This window comes from Nymphalis io, chromosome 17, assembly GCF_905147045.1.
Source record: "Nymphalis io chromosome 17, ilAglIoxx1.1, whole genome shotgun sequence".
Taxonomy (NCBI): Eukaryota; Metazoa; Arthropoda; class Insecta; order Lepidoptera; family Nymphalidae; genus Nymphalis; species Nymphalis io.
In genome coordinates this window covers 2,149,418-2,170,950 of record NC_065904.1, presented here as the reverse complement: position 1 = coordinate 2,170,950, position 21,533 = coordinate 2,149,418, and the positions used below count along the sequence as shown (strand labels likewise).

The 21,533-nt window shown below is 31.0% G+C and overlaps 1 protein-coding gene across 2 annotated transcripts in view; it reads right to left on the bottom strand.

The window, feature by feature from the left end:
* Window positions 1-21,318, bottom strand: part of LOC126775000 (phospholipid phosphatase 2-like) — an 84,747-nt gene extending 63,429 nt beyond the window's left edge. The window contains exon 1 of one of the 2 annotated variants that reach the window (XM_050496708.1): window positions 21,015-21,318. In XM_050496708.1, the coding sequence (XP_050352665.1) occupies window positions 21,015-21,140 (126 nt within the window). In that variant the 5' untranslated portion in view covers window positions 21,141-21,318. Of the gene's footprint in view, window positions 1-4,876; window positions 5,142-21,014 lie in introns of those variants that run through there. The other variant, XM_050496709.1, reaches the window with a different exon arrangement.
* Window positions 21,319-21,533: the final 215 nt, after the last annotated feature.

Sequence of the window (21,533 nt, the reverse complement as noted above, 5' to 3'; positions counted from 1 at the left end):
GAATTTCAGTGTAATTAGACACATGCAGGTTTCCTCACGATGTTTTCCCTCACCATCAAACAAGAGATGAATTATAATAACAAATTAAGCACATGTAAATTCAGTGGTGCATGCACGGGTTTGAACCCCCGATCATCGGTTAAGATTCACGCGTTCTAACCACTGGACCATCTCGGCTATTACACATTTAGAAATTTCAATTTAATATCTATATCAAGTATAATTTTATTATATTTTGTTACCGTCGTGTCCGTTGTGGTAGCTTTGTGGTCACACAAAAGAAAGACTTATCGTTTGCAATTGATAAAATAACTTTTTATAATATTAAACACGTATATTTAAAAAAAGGAACGATGATCTATTAAAAAATATATGTAGGCACATTTACGGCTTTCGTATTTTTATCGGTTTAATATTAAATATATAAAAATGATTTGTTATAAAGCATTTCCTTAAATTTATTATATCGCTTTATAGACGAAAAAAACTATAAATTTGTTACAACTTCCGTTTGCATTACCTGCAAAATTATTCAATACGGTATCGCAGTCTAGGATTTTGAAATATTATTAACGCATTCGACAAAAGCATTAAAAAAAAGTTAAACGTTTGTATGATTCAAAGCAATTTTCTTTAAAATATAAATGAGATCGTTAATTAGCTTAAAGACGTCTGTGATTAAATTTGCTATTAAGTAATGTGATATGATCGTTATGACTTGCGTGCATTTTTTCTTTGTATTTAGACGCAAAAGTAATTCAATACACATTTTTCTAATGATAAACTTGGATACTTACTTTTTATAATAAACAACAGTAGGTAGCTATTTATTTAGTACCGTTATAAAGTAATAATTATAGTTATTGCAAGTTAAATTAAATTTTTATTTGTCTCGTTCCATGATGTTTAAAATACTTACATATTTTAATATCTTATTTAATTGCATAAACAAAATCCAATTAATGCGTTATTCGAAAAAATTAAGAAGACCTTACTTTTAACTTTACTCAATAGTATACTAAATTATCACAATTTAATCATAATTTAAGGAATGCAAGATTCATTAATTTTAACTTATCTCAGTAGCGTATGAGTATAACAATGAGCTGATTAACGTGTTATGTGCTGTGAATGATATACAAACAAATTGAGTATTACTTTAATATCATAGTGTCAAAAATATTACCGTGTATAACGTAAATGGCGCGGGTTATCATTGTCTAAGGTCAAGGTGTTAAGCGTGTGCAGATTCGTATCGCATGTTTATTTTATGTAACACGGAAATCGTTTTATGTAATAAATAATAATTTATTACGTGGTTTTAAAAAGGAGTCGTCTCTTTATTATATTTTGTAATTTATTTAATCATAGGCGATTTTTTTATGTTTAAATAATTACTTATTATATAGTGCCTATGCCTTGTAGATTCGTAACATAAAAAAAAACGTGACAGAACACGCTCGTTAAATGTCAAAAAATGAAATTCTACATTGAGTATTACGATTATATTTAAAAGAGGCATTAAAATATCGTTTGATCGTAAGACAGTATTTGACATTTCACGATATAAATACGCAGTTTTTAAAGAATATCACTGAAGTAGCGATTAGTACTTTAAAAAAACGATATTTTATTTACCTAAGTACATAGTAGTAGCTTATATTAAAAATAATTAAATTTATTATAATTAAATCCATGATAATTAGTTAATATCGTAAAGATAATTAAAGTTATAAGAATTAAGTAATGTAATTACAGAATAATTTCTTAAGAAATCTGTTTCTATACACAGAGGAATTAATTACTGTTTTACGGCAATTTAATGAATAATTTAACTTCCTAATTATTTTAAAAACCATTTAATATCAAATATACCGAACTATATTAATATAACCCACAGGTCTTGTCTAAAAACTAACAAAAAGGTGACAATCGCCATTAATTTATTCTGGGTTGTTCAGAAATAAATCTTAGGCTTACAAAAATACTTATCTACTAACAATTAAGTTTTAACCGACTTCTAAGAAAGAATGATCCGAATTAGGTTGTTTTTTATTGTATCCTTATATATTTTGGTAATAAAAAATAGTCCGAGATATGTATGAATAATACGTGCAGGAACTTCATAATAAAGATGAATCACTACTTTTCACTTAAGAAATAAAAAATAATTACGAAATTTTAAACGAATGACTCGCTCGTCTTACATTTGTGGATTTACTATATATTTGAAGCATATATTTTATAATTATTTATTTTGTTATAGGAAAATAATAGCTTGTCACATACATTCGTCTTCTTAATTCCTACCGTGTACAGCTTATACTTATATATATATAGTTATAAATGCGAAAGTAACTCGGTCTGTCTGTTTTCAAATACCACTGAACCGATATTGATGAAATTTGCTAATAAGCAAGCTTGAACCCATTAGGAACATAGGCTCCATTTATACCTATCACCTGCCCCTCCCCTCCTAACACAAAGGCCAAAACTAGTAGCCTAAATATACATAACATTTTTATTTTATTTTTTTAATTTTACTTTAATACTTTCACGTTGTTTTGAAAATGAATATAAGCTTTATTTCTTGCTAATCCTTGTGTGAGGATTTAGACATATCCGTAAGCTTACGAAAAATCGCTTACATTGAAAATTGCATAGTCGAGATAAAATAAAATAGATTTGACATTTAAATATAAGGCGCACGAGAAAACCGTTCAGGTTTTTCTTCTATATATAATCTATCAACCACACTGAAAAAGAACACCATTTGATCCGAAGCTCTTAAAGAAACAGCGTTGCTGGCGTTATAAGTATGATATTCTTAATAATATTATTCGATAACCACAGCGGAATTTCTTTTTAATATCATTCTCTAGTTAAAATGTCTATTCGCTGTACTTTTTCGTCGAATAATTTAACTTTAGTCGGATTGTCACTGGCCGCTGTTGGAGCCGATATGATATAATGTATAGCCAGTTGGTTGGAGTGACTTTTTTAAATTAAAATAGTTAGGCAGACAAGCAAATCGGCCACCTGATAGCAAGTATTCACCGCCCATAGGCATTGGCACTGGAAATATTAAACATTCCGTCAATGCGCCACCAACCTTACGAACTAAGATGTTATGTCCCTTTACTTAACTACGGATATAACCTCAAAGACTCATCATCTCAATCATATGATATCCACAATAAAATGACCATAAATATATTCCTATTAAATCATAACAGAAACCGAAGCAGATATAAAATGAATATTCTAAAATAAAACAAAATTATACGCAATATGTATTAGAGTCACGCGGAACAGTTTATCGTTTTATTGAGGAGGTTTCATGTTCGGCGCGTGTGTATTTTTTTAATGTTAACCGGTTACTCCTAAACTGCTGGACCGATTTTGATGAATCAAACTTTACTCTGATTACCCTATGAATATTCTATATCGTACAGTTTTAAGATTTAGGCAAACGCATAATCTTATGCACATTTCTTTGTTCACGCATTTAACGAAATAGTAATTACTTTTAGATTGATTTCATCTAGCGATTCTGAGCTATATATATTACCCTTTAGCTTATAGAATAACATATACGAATTTTAAGGTATATTATCAAAAACGTATATCATTTGTTATGAATACGTTTGTTCTTAACCGAAATCAATGTTTAATAATACAATTATAAATTTTATATTTTCGAAATTTAAATAGTATTTTTTTTAATTCAAACGCATATCTCATACATAAAATATAATCATAGTTTTTGTTCTTATTCTTATTCTGTGAGTTTGCATATCCATCATTATGACGAAACTTTTTTATAGTTTTTACTCATCTTCATTTAACACTAAAACTTTAAACCGATTAATATCATGTGTCAACTTTTTTATATGTAACGTTGGCTGAATATTTTGCGCTCAAGCATAGAGGCACACCAGAGAAAAAAAACTGAATTAACATCTATTAATGTTAACGTTAATCAAGACACATTATTACCTATTTAAAAAAGAAGCATAAATATGACAGCTGAGTTTTAGCAAATAAATTTTAAGCGTGTCAGGTTCACAGATATACACAAAGCATAGATGAATTGATAATTATGGTGCGTAGGCGAACTGTTAAATGTCATCACTTATAAAGTTAACCTGCATTTAATAGAAGCAGGTCAACATCGATAGTGCAAGTGGACTCCGGTAGTTTCCCATAACCTTGAAATGTGTTTTTTATCTAGCTTATTTTAGCACAGATTGTAAAATAAAATTATGGAAAAAAAAATATTGAAAAAAAGAGTGTTGATTTTAAAAAACTCAAAACTCAGGACTATTGTACTCTTTTTATAATAAGTAAAACAATAGTTTAAAGTAAAAAATAGTAAGACAACTGTTAGCTTATGTTCGTAGTAAGTAAATTGACCAATTGTATTGTTAATTTTGATTTGCTTTTTTTTAGGAATTATTTTTAACGATAATGTTTTTTTTATCAATTTCTTCTATTCTGTTGTGATAGTATTTTTTTTAAATGTTTCACTGTTAATAAAGCGATTTTATTAATAAACAGTAAGTAATAATTTTTTGTAAGCTACTACAAAATTTATTTATTTATTAAAAATAAAAGTAATAAGCCGCCGTGTATATTATTTAAATATATTAAGTAATTTAATATAGTTATATAAGAATTAATGCTCAATCGAAGAAATAATTTAAACTGTCATAAAGATAACAACTATAAACATTTAAAAAGTCCATATATTAAATTGAGTCAGTTATTTATTTTTTTATTAGTTATGGTAGATAACAACAACACGTAAGTAGTCTATTCCTTAAATTTTGTATTTCTAAAGAATGTTATTAATTAATTAGTTTTATTTACTTACCGAAATAATTTTTTCGTTTTTATTGTACAGCCAGCCCGGTCCAAAACATTTTAAAATGCACAAAAAAAAACACAACACAACAAAAAACAAAAAAGAAAATAAAACGTCAAAATTATTTCGTACAGAAATACAATTGGTAGGTTACGGCAGAATATAATTTTTGCAAAATAATATTTAAAAAAAACAATCTTCAAATGTCGCGTTCGGAATTCGAATCGAATTCAATCGCGAGATCTGTCAGCTCAGTTGGCGCGTAAACCCTTCGCTGTTCGGATCAACACTGACTTGTGTTGTGACTTAACACTAGCTGTGTTCCAATTGGTATACGTCGGTACCGCTAGGTATGTCAGTTGTTCGTCATAACAATGTATAGGGTTTCGTATCAAAATACTTCAAGTTTAATAATTTTTAATTTTGAATATCAAACAGAATCATCTTTCAACGTATTGCATGTATTGTCATTTTTATAAATTAAATATTATTTCATTTCAAAAATTTATATATTTTAAATGGCTTTATAAATTAGTCTGAGTACAAAAAAAGTTTTACAAAAAAAGTAAACAAAACATGTTACACTTCAATTTCTAACGGTTTTTTTAAGTAAAATCATGGAACGATAAAAGCCGTTAAGTGTATTTTTAGAATTCGAAACAGACTGACACTTTTATTATGTAAAGTGATAACGGAAACAATCCAGTCGTCCTTTAACTTTAAGAAATGACTTCTAAATATACTTATAAATATTAACCGACTTCTTTGGAAAGTAATATTTTAAGTGTGATTTCGGGCATTAAATATTAAAACATTAAAACAGCACCACTATAATTTGATTTGACATTTTATAAAAAACTATTCGCTTATTTTATAATTATTCATATTATTCTGATATAAGCATATTGTGCTGCCAACCTTAAAAGGTTTTTTTTTGTAAGCAAAAGTCGAAATTAAAAGTTACAAAACTTATTTTAACGATGTTACTAATGGATATTAGATAATATTAATCCAGACATCATAATTGGTTAAGCCGATTTCTCACGGTGCAGCTTTACTCAACATTATGTCAAGCGGAATGGGGCTTCTATGTATATTTAAAAATAGTTTTGTTAATATAAAATAACGAAGTACCTATGTTTATTTGAGGCAAAAAAAAATTAACATTAAAAATAAGGTACTTTGGTATTATTATATTTATTTATAGTGAATCCGCCTAAAAAAATAAACAATTTATATAAAATTAAAAAAGTTTGAAATTAGGAATGTTAAAGTATTTGTTTAAATTTTAATTCAATTTTTTTAGTTACATCTATTTATCGATAGATGGCGTTTTGAAGATAATTTTATCTATTCGCCGTTAGATGGCGCTATACTCTTGACATGTGATAATAAGTGATTAAGTTTCATCCTTCCAGGAAATGTTACGCATCTCATAAATAACAGTAATTGACAGATAATAATTATGTAATTGAATATATTGTGTATTATTTATGTCCATTGTTTACAATTTTTTTTATATTCGTAATGACATGATAACGCCGATTATTATATGATTACCTAAAATATTGACTATTTTCTAAGTAAACATGTACATCAAATTTTATATTAAAATATGAATAGAATAAAAACAATTTAAAAGTTCTATAATCTGTTTCTTTTAAGTATGAACAAAATCTACTAATTTAGTTTCATATTTTAACAGAGTACATATTATTATGAGCTAAAAATGAAGTCACACGTTAATTTTCTCAAGATAACTACCAGACAGCTACACGCGGATCTCAAGCGAAGATCGCGAGTTCATATTCGAGCAATTCAATTACTGTTTATATTACATTACATACATTTTGTGTTCTCGTTTTCACAAATAAATAAATAAAAGAAATCCATATGCTTGAATACAATTAATTTATGGAAGCTTAAAACGATTTCCTTACAAGTAGAGGAAACTTTTGCCGAGCAGTAAAACCTTTCCGAGCTATTGCTACTTATTTAATATAGACGGCAAACAAAGTCGAATAATAACGAATCTGCAATAAAGTCAGGCTGATCGATTAACGGACGATAGTTAAACTAACTAAAACAAAAGATAGTTATGCTGGTAAGCTTTACTTGGTGACTTTGATGTTGGGTAAGTACTTCCTGCTCATCACTAATGTTACGCTGTGGTTACTAACTAATGTAACTTTTTAAGCTTTCCTGTTCTTAACTGTCTTCAATTTCAGCTTTAACTTCGGGCGTAGTGTAAATGTTGAACAACCCAATGCAATCTCCGTCATACTAATGTATACTTTTTTTTTTGCTTTTTATCCCTCACACAACCAAAAAACCAAAAACACAAGTTGTGAATATTTTCGGTTAAATGTATTACTGTATGTCATTGTTGATTGTATAATTGTAGTCAATTTTGTGGACTAAATAAAAAAAAATAACATGTTCTACCGCCAAACTGCAATACTTATTAGGATATCATTGTTTTGGGGACGACTTGAAGTTGAGCGATCCAGCGTAACTGCATAAGGGACTGCAGTGTAATGTGATTAACATGGGAAAACCCATCATTTTTGGATATAATATGTATAAAAAATCCCTTAAAATAATTTAACAGCCTGTGAGTGTTCCACAGCCGGGCTAAGGCCCTCTCCCTTTTTGAAAAGGTTAGGGGCTTATTCCTTCCTTCAAAAAATGTATACTAATATTATCAATGCGAACGTAGCTTTAGTCTATCATTGTCATCAATCAAATCAATCAATTTTGATAAAATTTGACATGACTAGTACGCGGTCGAAGCCGAGGGAGAAACTAGTTAATAATATTCTACCTGGCTAGAAGCTTGGCAAGGCTTGTCATAGTTAACATCGTGTCAAAATAGATGAAACCATTCTTTATTTAATATTATAAATATAGATTTAGGTTATTTATATATTTCATAGAATATAATAGTCTTTTAACAGATACAGAATAGGTTTAATTTATTACCTCTTTTATTCCACAAGTTCTACAACAGGATTACGTTCTGACCTTTGCGATTGTATCTTAGACTACACAAAAAAAAAAAAAAAAAACTAGTGAAGCGCATTTCAGAATCGTGCACGGAGGGTTCCCTATATTACCTATATTGATATGATGTCGCTGTTTCAAGCGCACTAATTCAATACTGTAACGCGAGTTTTACATTAAAACAAAATAACTCTGAACGTGTCTTAAGCGGCTGCGGAAGCTAGTCTCCAACGGCACGCGTCTCCCGTTAATTGGGATCGGTTAAGTAGTTAGTAAGTTCAAATTTTCGCACGCTTGGCACGCGCCTTTGTATATGTTATTGTTAAACCGTGTATTATGATTAATATAAATAATTGTTACTGATCGTGTGACGTTTGAATCCCCATTAAAACCCTGAAATAAAACATAACGAGTCTCAAGTAGTATTACAGTATGGATTAAAAAAAAACTTTTAGCATTATAAAGCATATTTCTCGAGATTATAGATTATTTAATATCGCGTTACGGCTCACTTGGGTTGAGCAGTAATGTTTTATGCAGAAAAAACAGCACGAAGTAGCTAGTTACAATAAACGGGGTAGATAATACTATGTTACACTGTGGAATAAATAAATCCAAAATTCGTAAAAAATATTAGTATTTATTTACCAAAATTCGATTATCTTGTTCGTGCAGTGGTCAGCTTGTAAGGATCTGAAAATCCCGCGTTCAGGATACTGTTATAAATACTAGAACTAAATAAATTGTTTGCCTTAATTTACGGAACTCTAAAACATAACAACAGAAAAAGTATAAATAAATATTAAGCAGCATTATAATAACGATTTCCTGTTTCCCACGGTTAGAATAAAAAATACACTGGATTTTGTAACTTACATTTTTAAAAAGAATTTTTGTTGTTATATTATTATTTTCCATTAAAATCCCCTTCTTGACAGGGTATGAAAGTTTTTATTGAAGGTAAGCATCGATATAGACATTGGCATTGTAAGAAATATAACTGTGGATATCGCTCACATCGTCAATGCTTTACCGACCTTGGGATGTCTTTTGTTATAAGACATCCTTTGTTCCTGTAGTTACACTCACTCACTCACCCTTTTAACCGGAACACAATAATACTAAGTATTTCTCTTTGGCGGTAAAACATAATTATGATGAGTGGGTGATACCTTTTTTTACGCTGGTAATACGCATTACGCGTTTCCCCCACGGGAACGGTGGGTAGCCCCCATCGTGGGGTTCGCCGGTATCCGAGGCACCAAATGCGCCCCGAACATCGGAATACCCACTAAAAACCAGCGGTACCCTTTCCGTCTAAACGAGGAGCGCCACGGGATCGCAGACGGACTTTTAATACATGATGAGCTCAAATATGGATCGCATTATTATTTCACATATAAGGTATTTATTTTTCTGTGCTCGTGTTGGATATAGAGATTAATAAATAGACGATTATGTCACTCGGCGACTACTCATTGGAATTTATTTATACCCAAGCGTGTGATTTTATGTTTGTTTTATCGGTAATATTAATCATTATACACAGTGATCATATGTTTCCAATACGCCAACTAGGATGGTTATATGATGATATTGATCTCTGGTTGGAAAACTACTCTTAATATGTTTAGGTAAATTCAATACTTAATTAGGTTATTGTAACGGTGATTTTTCTTTATTTTCATTTTTTGGATTTTAAATTGTAAATTTTTAATTTGGATTTTAATATATTTAGTTATATCATTTTGGAATATTTATTTGCAATTTAGGAATAATTGTAAGTAATTTATAGGAATTTTAATTTATTTTTATGGTCAGGAATAAAATTGGTTTAAATATTTAAATTGTAATCAATTTGATTACGATTGTATCGTTTAGTTTAGCAATTAGAATGTCGAGTCGTTTGTTTCAGCTGATGATACATGTTTGCCTTCCTTAAGGCTTCCGTGCAAACATTTATACGCGAAAAAAGTATGTGACGTATATTGTCATTTTTCTAGTTCCGTTTGAAGTCACGTGACACTTCGCGTGTTTACGTGAAAACGCGTTTTGTTATATAAACCGCTACAATGTTCATAAAACAGTTGATAACGATCGTATTTTATAACACATGCATATATACACTTTCAAATTTTCAAATTCTAATATATGTTTAATGTACAAAATTATTTATTAATGTAAATTAAGCACATGGAAGAAATGATACATGCCCGGATTTGACCCGTATCTCCGGTCAAAATAAAAAAAAATCTAACTACTTAGTCACATATAACAATCTATTCTAATAAACTAGGTGATTTTCTTTTGTAATTCCTAAATGAAAAGACTTTAGCCAATGTACATAAAGCTTGTACATATAGTATATAATATTAATACATAAGTAGCTGCGCTTCGCAGTTTCACCCGCTTTACATTTAGACTGTTAACGTGACATGATTTTCAATTCGAAATTCGAATTCTTTTTCGATTTATAATATCATACGTCCTATCTAGCTCGATGACGTCAAATAAAGCACACACGCACAAGGCACATACACAGGTACAAGGACGTCTTAATTCCCATTGTTTATGGGCGGTGATACTACTTACCATCAGGTGGGCCATTTGCCCGTCCACCTGTGATATAAATAAAACCAGTCGTGTTTGTAAAGTTAACGAATGCATTGTTAATGACACTATTACCATAACTAGGATTGAACACAGTGACCAGTAGGCCGTGACTCCATTGTGACTCAGTGGCAGGATGCGTTTTGTCACGTTTTTATATTGAAATGCATTTATGTATTTTTATTTGAATGAATGCATTTTTTTTTTATTGTCTCTATTTTAATACAGGACATGATCGAATATTTGTATGCCAATGTAAAAAATTAAAAAAAGGTGTAAAGACAAACTGACAAATGAACTATACAATTAATTATATAGTTCATTATCTTTTCATATTCTAAGGACATTATTTAACTTAGTTGGAATCGATTCCATTAAATCGATTTTAATAACATATTATAAATATAATTCGCAATTCGAATCGTACTTTCCTAGGCATATTGACGGGCCGGTTGGCGTGGTTGGGAGATACTTGCCTTTCACGTCGAAGGTTGTGGATTCCCACCCAGAACAGACATTTGTGTGCTGAACATGTCTGTTTGTCTTGAGTCTGAGTGTAATTATCTATATAAGTATGTATATACAAAAGAAAAGTAGTATATGTAGTTTATCAATTGTCTGGTTTCCATAGTACAAGCTCTGCTTAGTTTGGGATCAGATGGCCGTGTGTGAATAACGTCCCAGGATATTATTATTATTATACAAAATATCAGAAAAAGCAATTATAAATAAATACAATTACCATTTTTAATACGATATTAATCGATTTTACTGAAAAGATATGAATAATGCAATATTATTGGTTAATTAATAAAAATTAAGTAAGTATATTCAAACGTCATTTTCTTGCACAATAAAAATAAATATTATATATTTTTATTACTAGGCGATTTTGGGACGTGTTCCTTAAAAAGGAATTTATAATTATTAAAATTATATTAAGAAATATTAATTATAAAAATTGTTTCAAGCTTTCGTTTAGACTTTCCGATTTCGATCCTTGCTTTGGAATTAATGAAACATTATTTATCATCTTTAAGAAAATATCTTGCAAATCTCAGAAATATCTATTGATTTTTTTTTAATATTTTAATCTACTTTATCTATTTTGACCCGGTTAGCACTTGTCTGGTTTCCATAGTACAAGCTCTGTACAAACTTAATTTGGGATCAGATGGCCGTGTGTGAAAAATGTCCCAAGATATTATATTATTATATTATACTCATCCACATAATTCATGGTTAGTAACGGTTCAATTTAAATTCGCAATTTAAATAACAAAAGACTTGTAACAAACGTTGGTAGAAGACAAGACATATAAATATTTATTTATTTATTTATATTAATATTTTTTATACATTTAAAATAAATAATTATTACAAATTGTCAGCTTACAAGTTAATATGCATGCAAATGATTCAATCATCTTAAATAATAATGAAAAAAAGACATACAGAAAATTAAACATATCCAATTTAGAAAAATATATAATACAGTTACGTGATGTACAATAAAAAATTAGGATATATAATAAATAAATGGTATTAGTTGTATGACATTACTAGAAGCTAATACACCTTGAAATAATGTGGTCTTGATCGATTATATCGGCGAGATATCGCAAGTGTGTTCGCACCACCTCTCTATTACCTTACACTTAATCCAATGGGATGGCAATCCGACTCGACTAGAGAATGTTCATATTCTTCGAATACGTGCATAATCCTGCGCACCAAATTCCAAACAACGAATGACTATAATATAAACAAAATGACCTTAAACCTTTCAATACAGACCGTATTTGGATTTGAACCCAGAACCTCGAGATCTGTAACCTTATATGCTTGCTAACGATTTGTAGCAACAACGCAGCCAAATGCATATCACGCATAGAAATGAATATTTGATTTAAAGCCGTTACTTAAGTTTTTTAATCGCTTGGCCCTAGAGGGCCTAGACACATAAAAACAACCTTAACATTTTTAAATTATCACAGATAAGATTATAATAATAGCTATCATCCGTAATTATCCTTCAATAAAATTTAATTAATTTGAACTTTATCCACATCTTTTTATGGTTCAATTTACAAAAACAATAGAATGATCTTACCTGCATTTTTTGCAAGAATAAAAATGCACGCTAACAAAAACTTTAATCCACCATAATAAGAATAACTTTTGCTTATCTCTTGTGCACAAAGCGAAGGCTTTGTAGGAAATACCGTGAATGATTGTACTCGGAATTCCTTTGTGGGTGTTTCATACATTTTGAATATATTAAGTTTATAAGGAACTTGGTGTATTTTAGGAATTGGAGCTTGTCAAAGGTAAAGGAATTATGAGGGTTATTTAGGGTTAGAAGGGTCAATGACTTAGTCTATATATATTTAAATTATAATAATGTTTTATATAATTTTGCGTCATATATCAGTATTGGACCGCATTGATCTCGGTATTATCAAATCAACACAGTCTTCTTATAACCTATTCCAACCAAAAGAAACAAGCAACTTTGACATCGTACTGACGCGATATCATTGATCGAGACCTTAAATTCTATGATATTCACTATAAATACGCGAAAAAATTTGAATGTATGCAAATTTACAATCGGAACTTTGGAAGTAAAATTAAAGTGGTTAGGTTTAATGTGATTTAGGTGTAACAATAAAGTAAAGTAGCAGCCTGTTAATGTCCCACTGCTGGGCCAAGGCCTCCTCTCCCTTTTGAGGAGAAGGTTTGGCGCTTATTCCACCACGCTGCTCCAATGCGGGTTGGTAGAATACTCATGTGGCATAATTTCAATGAAATTAGACATATGCAGGTTTCCTTAAGATGTTTTCCTTCACCGTTAAGCACGAGATGAATTGTAAACACAAATTAAACACATGAAAATTCAGTTAGGTGTAATAGTGTTTTATTATAAATAAAGATAAATTAATCGCGAACTGTTTGTAGTGCATAATACAGCAGATCTATTAGCAATTTGTTTTCACACTTTATCACAATCGAATCGAATCGTAATCGTTACTTAACCGTTTTTCTATTCTATTAACACCACGATGCAGTTTCCGTATGGAGTTGTATTGAAGTTGTATGTAAATTAGTCGAAATAGAATCGGTAACCTGTCGTAACTATTATAAATCAGTAGAATACGCTCCCAGAATATAATTTTGTAAACAATACATATTAATTATGTGATAAATATCACCAATACTTTAAAAGTATTTTAATTCAATAATAAATAAGCGTGAAGTGATAAGTTTATTGTACTGATTAATGTTGCTGTGTGTGTATGATTTAATATAATACATAAATATTATACAATGATTTATATTTATTTATTGCTATTATGTACAATGAGTGTCATCGTTAGTGGAAGTCAAGGGCAAAAACACAACAATATGATTAAATATTTATAAACATGTACAGCCTGCAAAACACGTTATTATATATACGTTATTGATATAGGACATTATGTACTTGTATATTGAACCTTTAGAAACGTCTGTGATTTTTGCTCCAATATTAAGATTAAGCATTATATAATTAAACAAGAACCTGAAATTTTTGTTACGTCAGCAGTTTAAATTAAAGGCGCGTGAAACTGCGAAGCGCAGGTATTTATATAATAATATTATATACTAAAAACTTAATGTATATGGGTTTTGTAGGTTTTTCATTTAGACATTACAAACAACCTTACCCGTCTTTATTATAAATATAGATTAAAAATTAGTAACCTTAATAAAATCATTTTTATTTACATATAAATATTTATAAGTATACATGTACCTACTGCTTATATTATTACTTATTTTTCTTGTTCTATTCTATTGTTCTTGGCAAATTTGACGTCATAAAAATATAGATATTTAAGTTTAAAAAAAGCCATTTAAATAACTTCCAGATCAACTCTGGCTAACTTGTACGGTTGGAATCAAAATTTCTAAACTTCGATTCTGTGTTATGTGCAAAAAAATCTCCGTTTGCAATCATTCGTGCAATTCCCTCGCAAAGTATTGCTATAGGTAATAGGATATACTACTACATATTTGCAATAGATTTAAATCATAAGAAACGTGTAGCGAGCGACGTTTGTCAAAATGCGATTGATTAGTGATTTCATTTTCGTAGCCAAAGCTTTAAGTGTACTTTACAAACGTTCTCAGCTGTTTCAACTATGTATTTGTAACCTTTTGTACTATTATTTAGTCTGAGTATAAATATGTCTGAGACCGTTTCACTCGCGTTAAGGATTATACAATACACATGCAAAGGCATAAACTTCAACTAATATAGCTCGCTATGAAAAAGATCATAGAAAGCCTTATTAGTTGAAGTTTAATGGCTCTTTAGTATCGTAGTATAAAATTCATTTAGTTATATTTAAATGCAAGTTTATAATACAAATGTAGATTGCCGAAATAATCAAGAATATATTATCACATATATAATATACTAGTTGGACGTCCCGGCCTCGTACAACTTAAAAAAAAATACCCCTCAAATTTTGCCTCCCCATAAATGTTGAAATTTTAACCTATGTAACAATTAATTGCAGATACATAAGTTTCAGATTGCCGTCCCATCTGATTATGAGAGCTATGGAATAGAGAGTGCACCTGTGTTTGCACACACACTTGTGCACTATTATGTCTCCTGCGTGGTTGGCTAATCTCTCTTGAGATTGGCCGCCGTGGCCGAAATCGGTCTGGAGGACATTATTATATATCAGTAGTCAGAACAAATGATTTTATAAGCATAATTTATAGAAAATACAATTTTACGAAATAAATATTTATATAATTTACTTTGTCATAATTAATGCTATTGTGATAGCGAGTGTCATAGAAATATATAAAATACAGTCCGCATTTGCGGACTGTACATGATGTATTAATATATAAATAAATCTACAAACGTGATAAAAGGAACATTGTCTCACTTAATAAAATATAATAATTATTGAAGTCCGCGACACGCGGGCGTCAAAACATTAATAATTGCAACTAAATTTAACTTGGTAGTAAACTATTGGTTGTTTTTTTACATAAAAAGTGGGACTAATTGTCCTAAGGGTCGTAAGCTGAGCCGAGGGGAGTACAGCCGAGATGGCCTAGTGGTTAGAACGCGTAAATCTTAACCGATGATCGTGGGTTCAAACCACGCAAGCACCACTGAATTTTCATGTGCTTAATTTGCGTTTATATTATAATTCATCTCGTGCTTGACGGTGAAGGAAAACATCGTGAGGAAACCTGCATGTGTCTAATTTCATTGAAATCATGCCATGTGTTTTCTACCAATCCGCATTGGAGCAGCGTGTTGGAATAATCTCCAAACCTTCTCCTCAAAAGGGAGAGCAGGCCTTAGCCGAGCAGTGGGACATTAACAGGCTGTTACTAAGGGTCGTAAGTGGAATAGGATTGACTGTGTGATAATTTTTGTTTAACAGAATTATTTTTCATATAGTGACTCTCTTTGTTGTTATTTCGCTGCCTTTCAGTTAATTTCAAAATAAGTATATTCAAGTACATTCAAGCAGTACTTTGAAATCGTCATTCGTATCACTGGTTCGGAATGTAGTCGCAGTACTCTTAGTAACAATGTCATGAATGACAACCTGTATGCCTGCGACGTTAGTCTAGTGGATATAAGGCCGCAGATCCCGAGGTCCTGGGTTCAAGCCCCAGGTCGGGCTACTAAAAGTTATTGAGTTTTTCTCAGTAGCAGTCCGGAGTTTGGAAGTTGAAAGTGTACACTTGTGCCACGGAAAGCACGTAAAGACGTTGGTCCTGCGCCTGAACTCTTTCCGGTCGTATCGAATTGCCATTGGATTATGAGAGTGCACTTGTGTTTGCGTACACACTTGTGCACTATAACATGTCCGCCGCTAATGCGTATCACACTTGAGATTGACTGCCTTGGCCGCAATCGGTCAAGAGGACATCATAATACACAAGGACCCATGAAAAAACATACTAATAAATAAATTAAAACGTCATCAAAAATCTATTAGTGGCTTTAAAATTTTAATATCATTACAAAGCCTATACCTCCAAATCTTTAGTTACTATGATTTATGTTTAAGCCGTGTTTTAGAAATAAAATATTTTATAATTATTAATAAAAATATTTTATCAAATACCTACTGATAATATTAAAAGTACTACAGAAACGCAAGTTAGATAATGCGCAAGGTGCATACGTTAGACGTCACTGCTTGTGTGTCGTAGCGTGTATGTTATATCGTCCATAACCTTCTTAATAAACGGTCTATGTAATGCAAACATTTTTTTTAAAATCGGACTGGTAGATCTTTAGATAAGCGCGTCTGAAGAAACAACCTCCGCAAGGGAGTCAGCCTACTAGCAAATTGTCAGTTTGTCGCAAACGAATCGAAACGTAATAGTTACCGTTTAACCGTTCCTTACGGTGTTTATAATGAACACGTCCGTCCCTCCCGATTTCAACGGCGTCCTAAGCCGAGGTCCGGTCTCATAGGAGGCACCCTTACGACGTCCGTCTCTCTTGAGCCCCTCGTGTGACTCATAACATCTGGCTGAGTTTAACTCGCCCATCCCGCCCGGTGACGCTGTAGAGGCCAGTAGGGCCAACAGCAACTCACAGTCCGAAAAAAAAATAAATAAATAACCGTTCCTCACAACGATACAGTTGCGGTTCGATCGAAGTCGAATCGGGATAGAATCGGTTACGTATCGTAACCGTTCTTAATTAATAGTCTCTCAACTGAGGTTTATTTTTGTACGTGATCATTATAAATAAGTATAATTGGCAACATGTTTATGTAACAGTGTCGATGATTATAGATAAAACGTTTTTATACGTTTCTAATTGCGCATGAACAACCTTTAGAATTCCTTAATATGTACTACGTTTCTTGCGCATTAGAAAACGAACTGGCTTAATCACCTTGGAAGATGAAATCAAATCACGACGAATCGTGACTGCGATCAAACATTAATATAAATGTTAATGTAAGCTACGTTTTCACACGAACTGCCGAATCATATTCATGAGACAGCATAATTATCTCACTCAAGAGAATATAACATTGCCGTGCCTTTAAATTAAGAAAGAATCGTATACCGTGACGGTAAACGGCATGGCTTTCTTATACATGTTAGGTACATGTCGATCTGCCCTCCGACGATACGCCGCCACTCTGCTGTGTGCGTGGTACATATACCACAGATTATTTAAATTTCGTCTAGACAGTGGACATATAAATAAATTTTTGTTATTGGCGCGCTATCATTGGTCGATATCATGAATGATCTATGATATTCATAATGGATTCGCGAAAGAATCGTGTTTTAACTGTCGGCGAAGTTGTTATCGGAACTTTGGAAGTTAAATTAATGTAGACAGATCCTATAACCATTTAAATGGAATAGTGTAGTATTATAAATAAAAATATAATTATATCCTGGGTCATTATTCACACACGGCCATCTGATCCCAAACTAAGCAGAGCTTGTACTATGGAAACCAGACAACTGATCTACTAAATATACTACTTTTCTTTTTGTAAATATATACTTATATAGGTAATTACACCCAGACTCAGGACAAACAGACATGTTTATGCCCACAAATGTCTGTATTGGGTGGGAAACGAACCCATAACCTTATTCGTGAAAGGCAAGTACCTACCAACCACGCCAACCGGCTCGATTTAATATAATGCGACTTTTTGACTAGCAACAGCTATTTACATATTATATAATAATGTGTCTATATACTTTAAATTTGGTCAAGATAGCAAATCAACGATATTTTTCACCTTAATGATAATTATAGAATAGATAACACGATGAAAATGTCACGTGTACTAGACGTCATAGAAGCATAATTACCGATTTTTAACATAGGTATTCAAACAGCACTCTTACTTTATAAAGTAAATATATTATATATTATAATTAATTAAAATATAACTTAGCTCATAGACATTGGCATTGTAAAAAATGTTAACCATCGCTTACATCACCAATGCGCCACCAACCTTGGGAACTAAGATGTTATGTCCCTTGTGCTTGTAATTACACTGGCTCACTGACCCTTCAAACCGGAACAAAACAATACCGAGTACTCCAGTTTTGCGGTAGAATACGTGATGAGTAATGTTCATGTGCGTATGTGCTTTCGTTACGCTATATACATTTTTAAATGATTACTTGATAAGCTTTTCAGTATGTTTGACTTAAACTAAAAATTCATTTGGTTGTTTTTTACTTTGCATTGTCTTGGTGTAAAAATATACAATGTTCGTAAAAAGACAAGGACGAAAAAGTCGACGGCGAAATATATAAATAATATATATAATTATGTAATATGTAGAACCTAAGTGTCACTGAGTTGTATGTCTATTTTATTCTATAGTACTATAAGAATTAACTTAAAGCGTTTTACGGAAATTATGCTGTTAGATATATATAACAATTCGTATTTCACATAAATATCTTTTACAAACAAAATTAAGTTTAGTTCTCATTTGTTTGATATAATTTCCATCGTTCTTATTAATCTGTGGTTGCCATGTGACAGACAACAGGACTGAGTATATACCAACTGTACCTAACCTTGGACGTATTTGTTAAATTAACAAAAACATAAAAACCTCAATAAGAAGTTGAAGTAATTTCGACTCTATCATAAGAACAAAAAGCTTAAAATACAATATAAATTAAAAAAGAAGAAATTGTTTTTTTTAGCACGACGTTATTAACGAGTTTAAAGCCTGAATGCTTGTGAATATGTTTATTCTATTTTAGTTCTTATTGTCATTTAAATAAAGACAACAATTCAATAAAATAAATATATAATAATAAGCAGATTAAGTTGACAATATTCATATATAGGTGTTTATATTTGTAATAAGCCAAAATTCCGATCAAGCTAATAAACTCTTGAGTTAGTCAAAAAAAATGCATATTTTAAATTTCAAAGCAGACAACTGGTTCCCAAAATATTAAAATACAAACCCGAGCAAGCGCTGCTGAATTTTCATGCGGTTAATTTGTGTTTATGATTCATTTGGAGCTTGACGGTGAAGGAAAACATCGTGAGGAGACCTGCATGTGGTGTATGAGAATATACCTAAACACCCTTTACAAGCGGACGCAGCCGCGGCTGAAACTAATATACACAGATAAGACAAAATCTGCCGCGGTTTTGCGTTACATATTTCAACGTTTTTGAAATTGCTTATTAATGATTGTCATTTACAAAGTATTCATTTTAAACACTTAACCTATATATAACAACCGTTTAAAATTCTTTTGTAATTGTAATCTTTTCATTTTAAGCACTTTTTCGAAATTAATTACATTTTTATAATCGTACGAAATATATTTTAAATTTTTTGCTCACACATGAACGACGAAAGCGTACTTATGATTAAATGTATAGTATAGTAAAAATTAAGGAAGTAAAAAATACTTATTCACATAGAAGCGCATTCCGCATTTAGGTTAAGAAAGAAATACCTCATACTTAATACTTTGCAATCTAAATGCCTCGTTGCTATAGATGCTTATATCTGTCAAGAAATTCTTAATAACTAGCAGATTTTTCTAGTTATCAGAGTTACTCCCATTCGTCAAGAAGCACGTAAAGCTGTTGGTCCTGCACCTGAACTCTCTAAGGTCATGTTGGATTGTGAGACCTTGGCACCAATTCACCTAATTGTATTCCCGATTCTATTCCGATCTAACTTCGACCAAACCGCATCTGGATCGTTGTGTTAGAGGAAAACGGTTAACGGCAACGATTACGTTACGTTTTGATTGCGATAAAGTCACAATGTGTTAGTAGAATTGACTCCTATGGTTATAAAGAATGTAAATAGCCTAGACGGTATTTCCTATTAAACTATTTAATAAATACTATTATATAATTGTTCTAAAATACCTAAAAAATAATTTATTTAAACATAACTTAAGACATGTAAATATAATATATAATTTCGTGTAAAATTTTTGAATACCTAAAAAATGTAATGGCCGATTTAGTATTAATTAGCATTAATAATCTATATCTTGTTTTGTAAGCGGCTGAATGTTTAGAATCCAGTTACGAAAAAAAAACTGGTCCAAATATTAAAATGCTTGATTGACATTGACATTTACTGACAGCCTTAAAACTTGTATGATTTACACACACTTACATGAAATAACAATGGAAGTTTCAAAAACTTTCTCCAATTGTTAGCGGATAAAAATTCTAAATTTAAATCGCATATATACGTATATAGAATTATAGAGCATGCGATTTACGAAAATACTAATTATATACGATTAATTGACATATTCTTTGAAATTTGAATTGATGTTAATGTACCGTTAATGATCTGAAATTAAAAAAAAACATTCAAAAAGGAGACCATATTTTGGAAGCAACTTTCTAGCTTTCATTGGATTTTAGACTTTATTTCTTAAGACATAAGTTTGAAAATATTTTTTGGAGAAATTTTAAGATACATTTTGATTATAATATACTTACAGCGATGTCCAATGTTGAGGTCGATGACATGTCGATGGTAAACACACCCTCCCCACTCGGAGCGGGCACCACTTTCGATCTCTTAGGCATTTTGAAACAACTGACTACTTTGTATGTACGCACCATTTTTCTTATCACTAATTATATCAAATAATACACTTCACTTAATCACTTAATGACCAACACCACAAAAACTTTACTAAAAATAAATATTCCAATTTCGAATCACTCACAAAAAATATCACACAGTGTTTATTTAAAATATCGAACGATTATTGTCGGTTCACAAGCGTACGTGCGCACGCGCAACTTAACTCAACAGAATGACAGGTTTGGGTCATTATGCCATGGTGCGAAACGTTTTGCTATGAATGACTCAGCTCAGGTAGAACTTACAAGTAATTAGATAATATGAAAGGATCTGTGAGATCGCTGGGTTTTTTATCATTACAACTATTCTATTTTTATTTACTACTCTATTTTATACTTTTACAAACATTATTATTAATTTGCATGTAA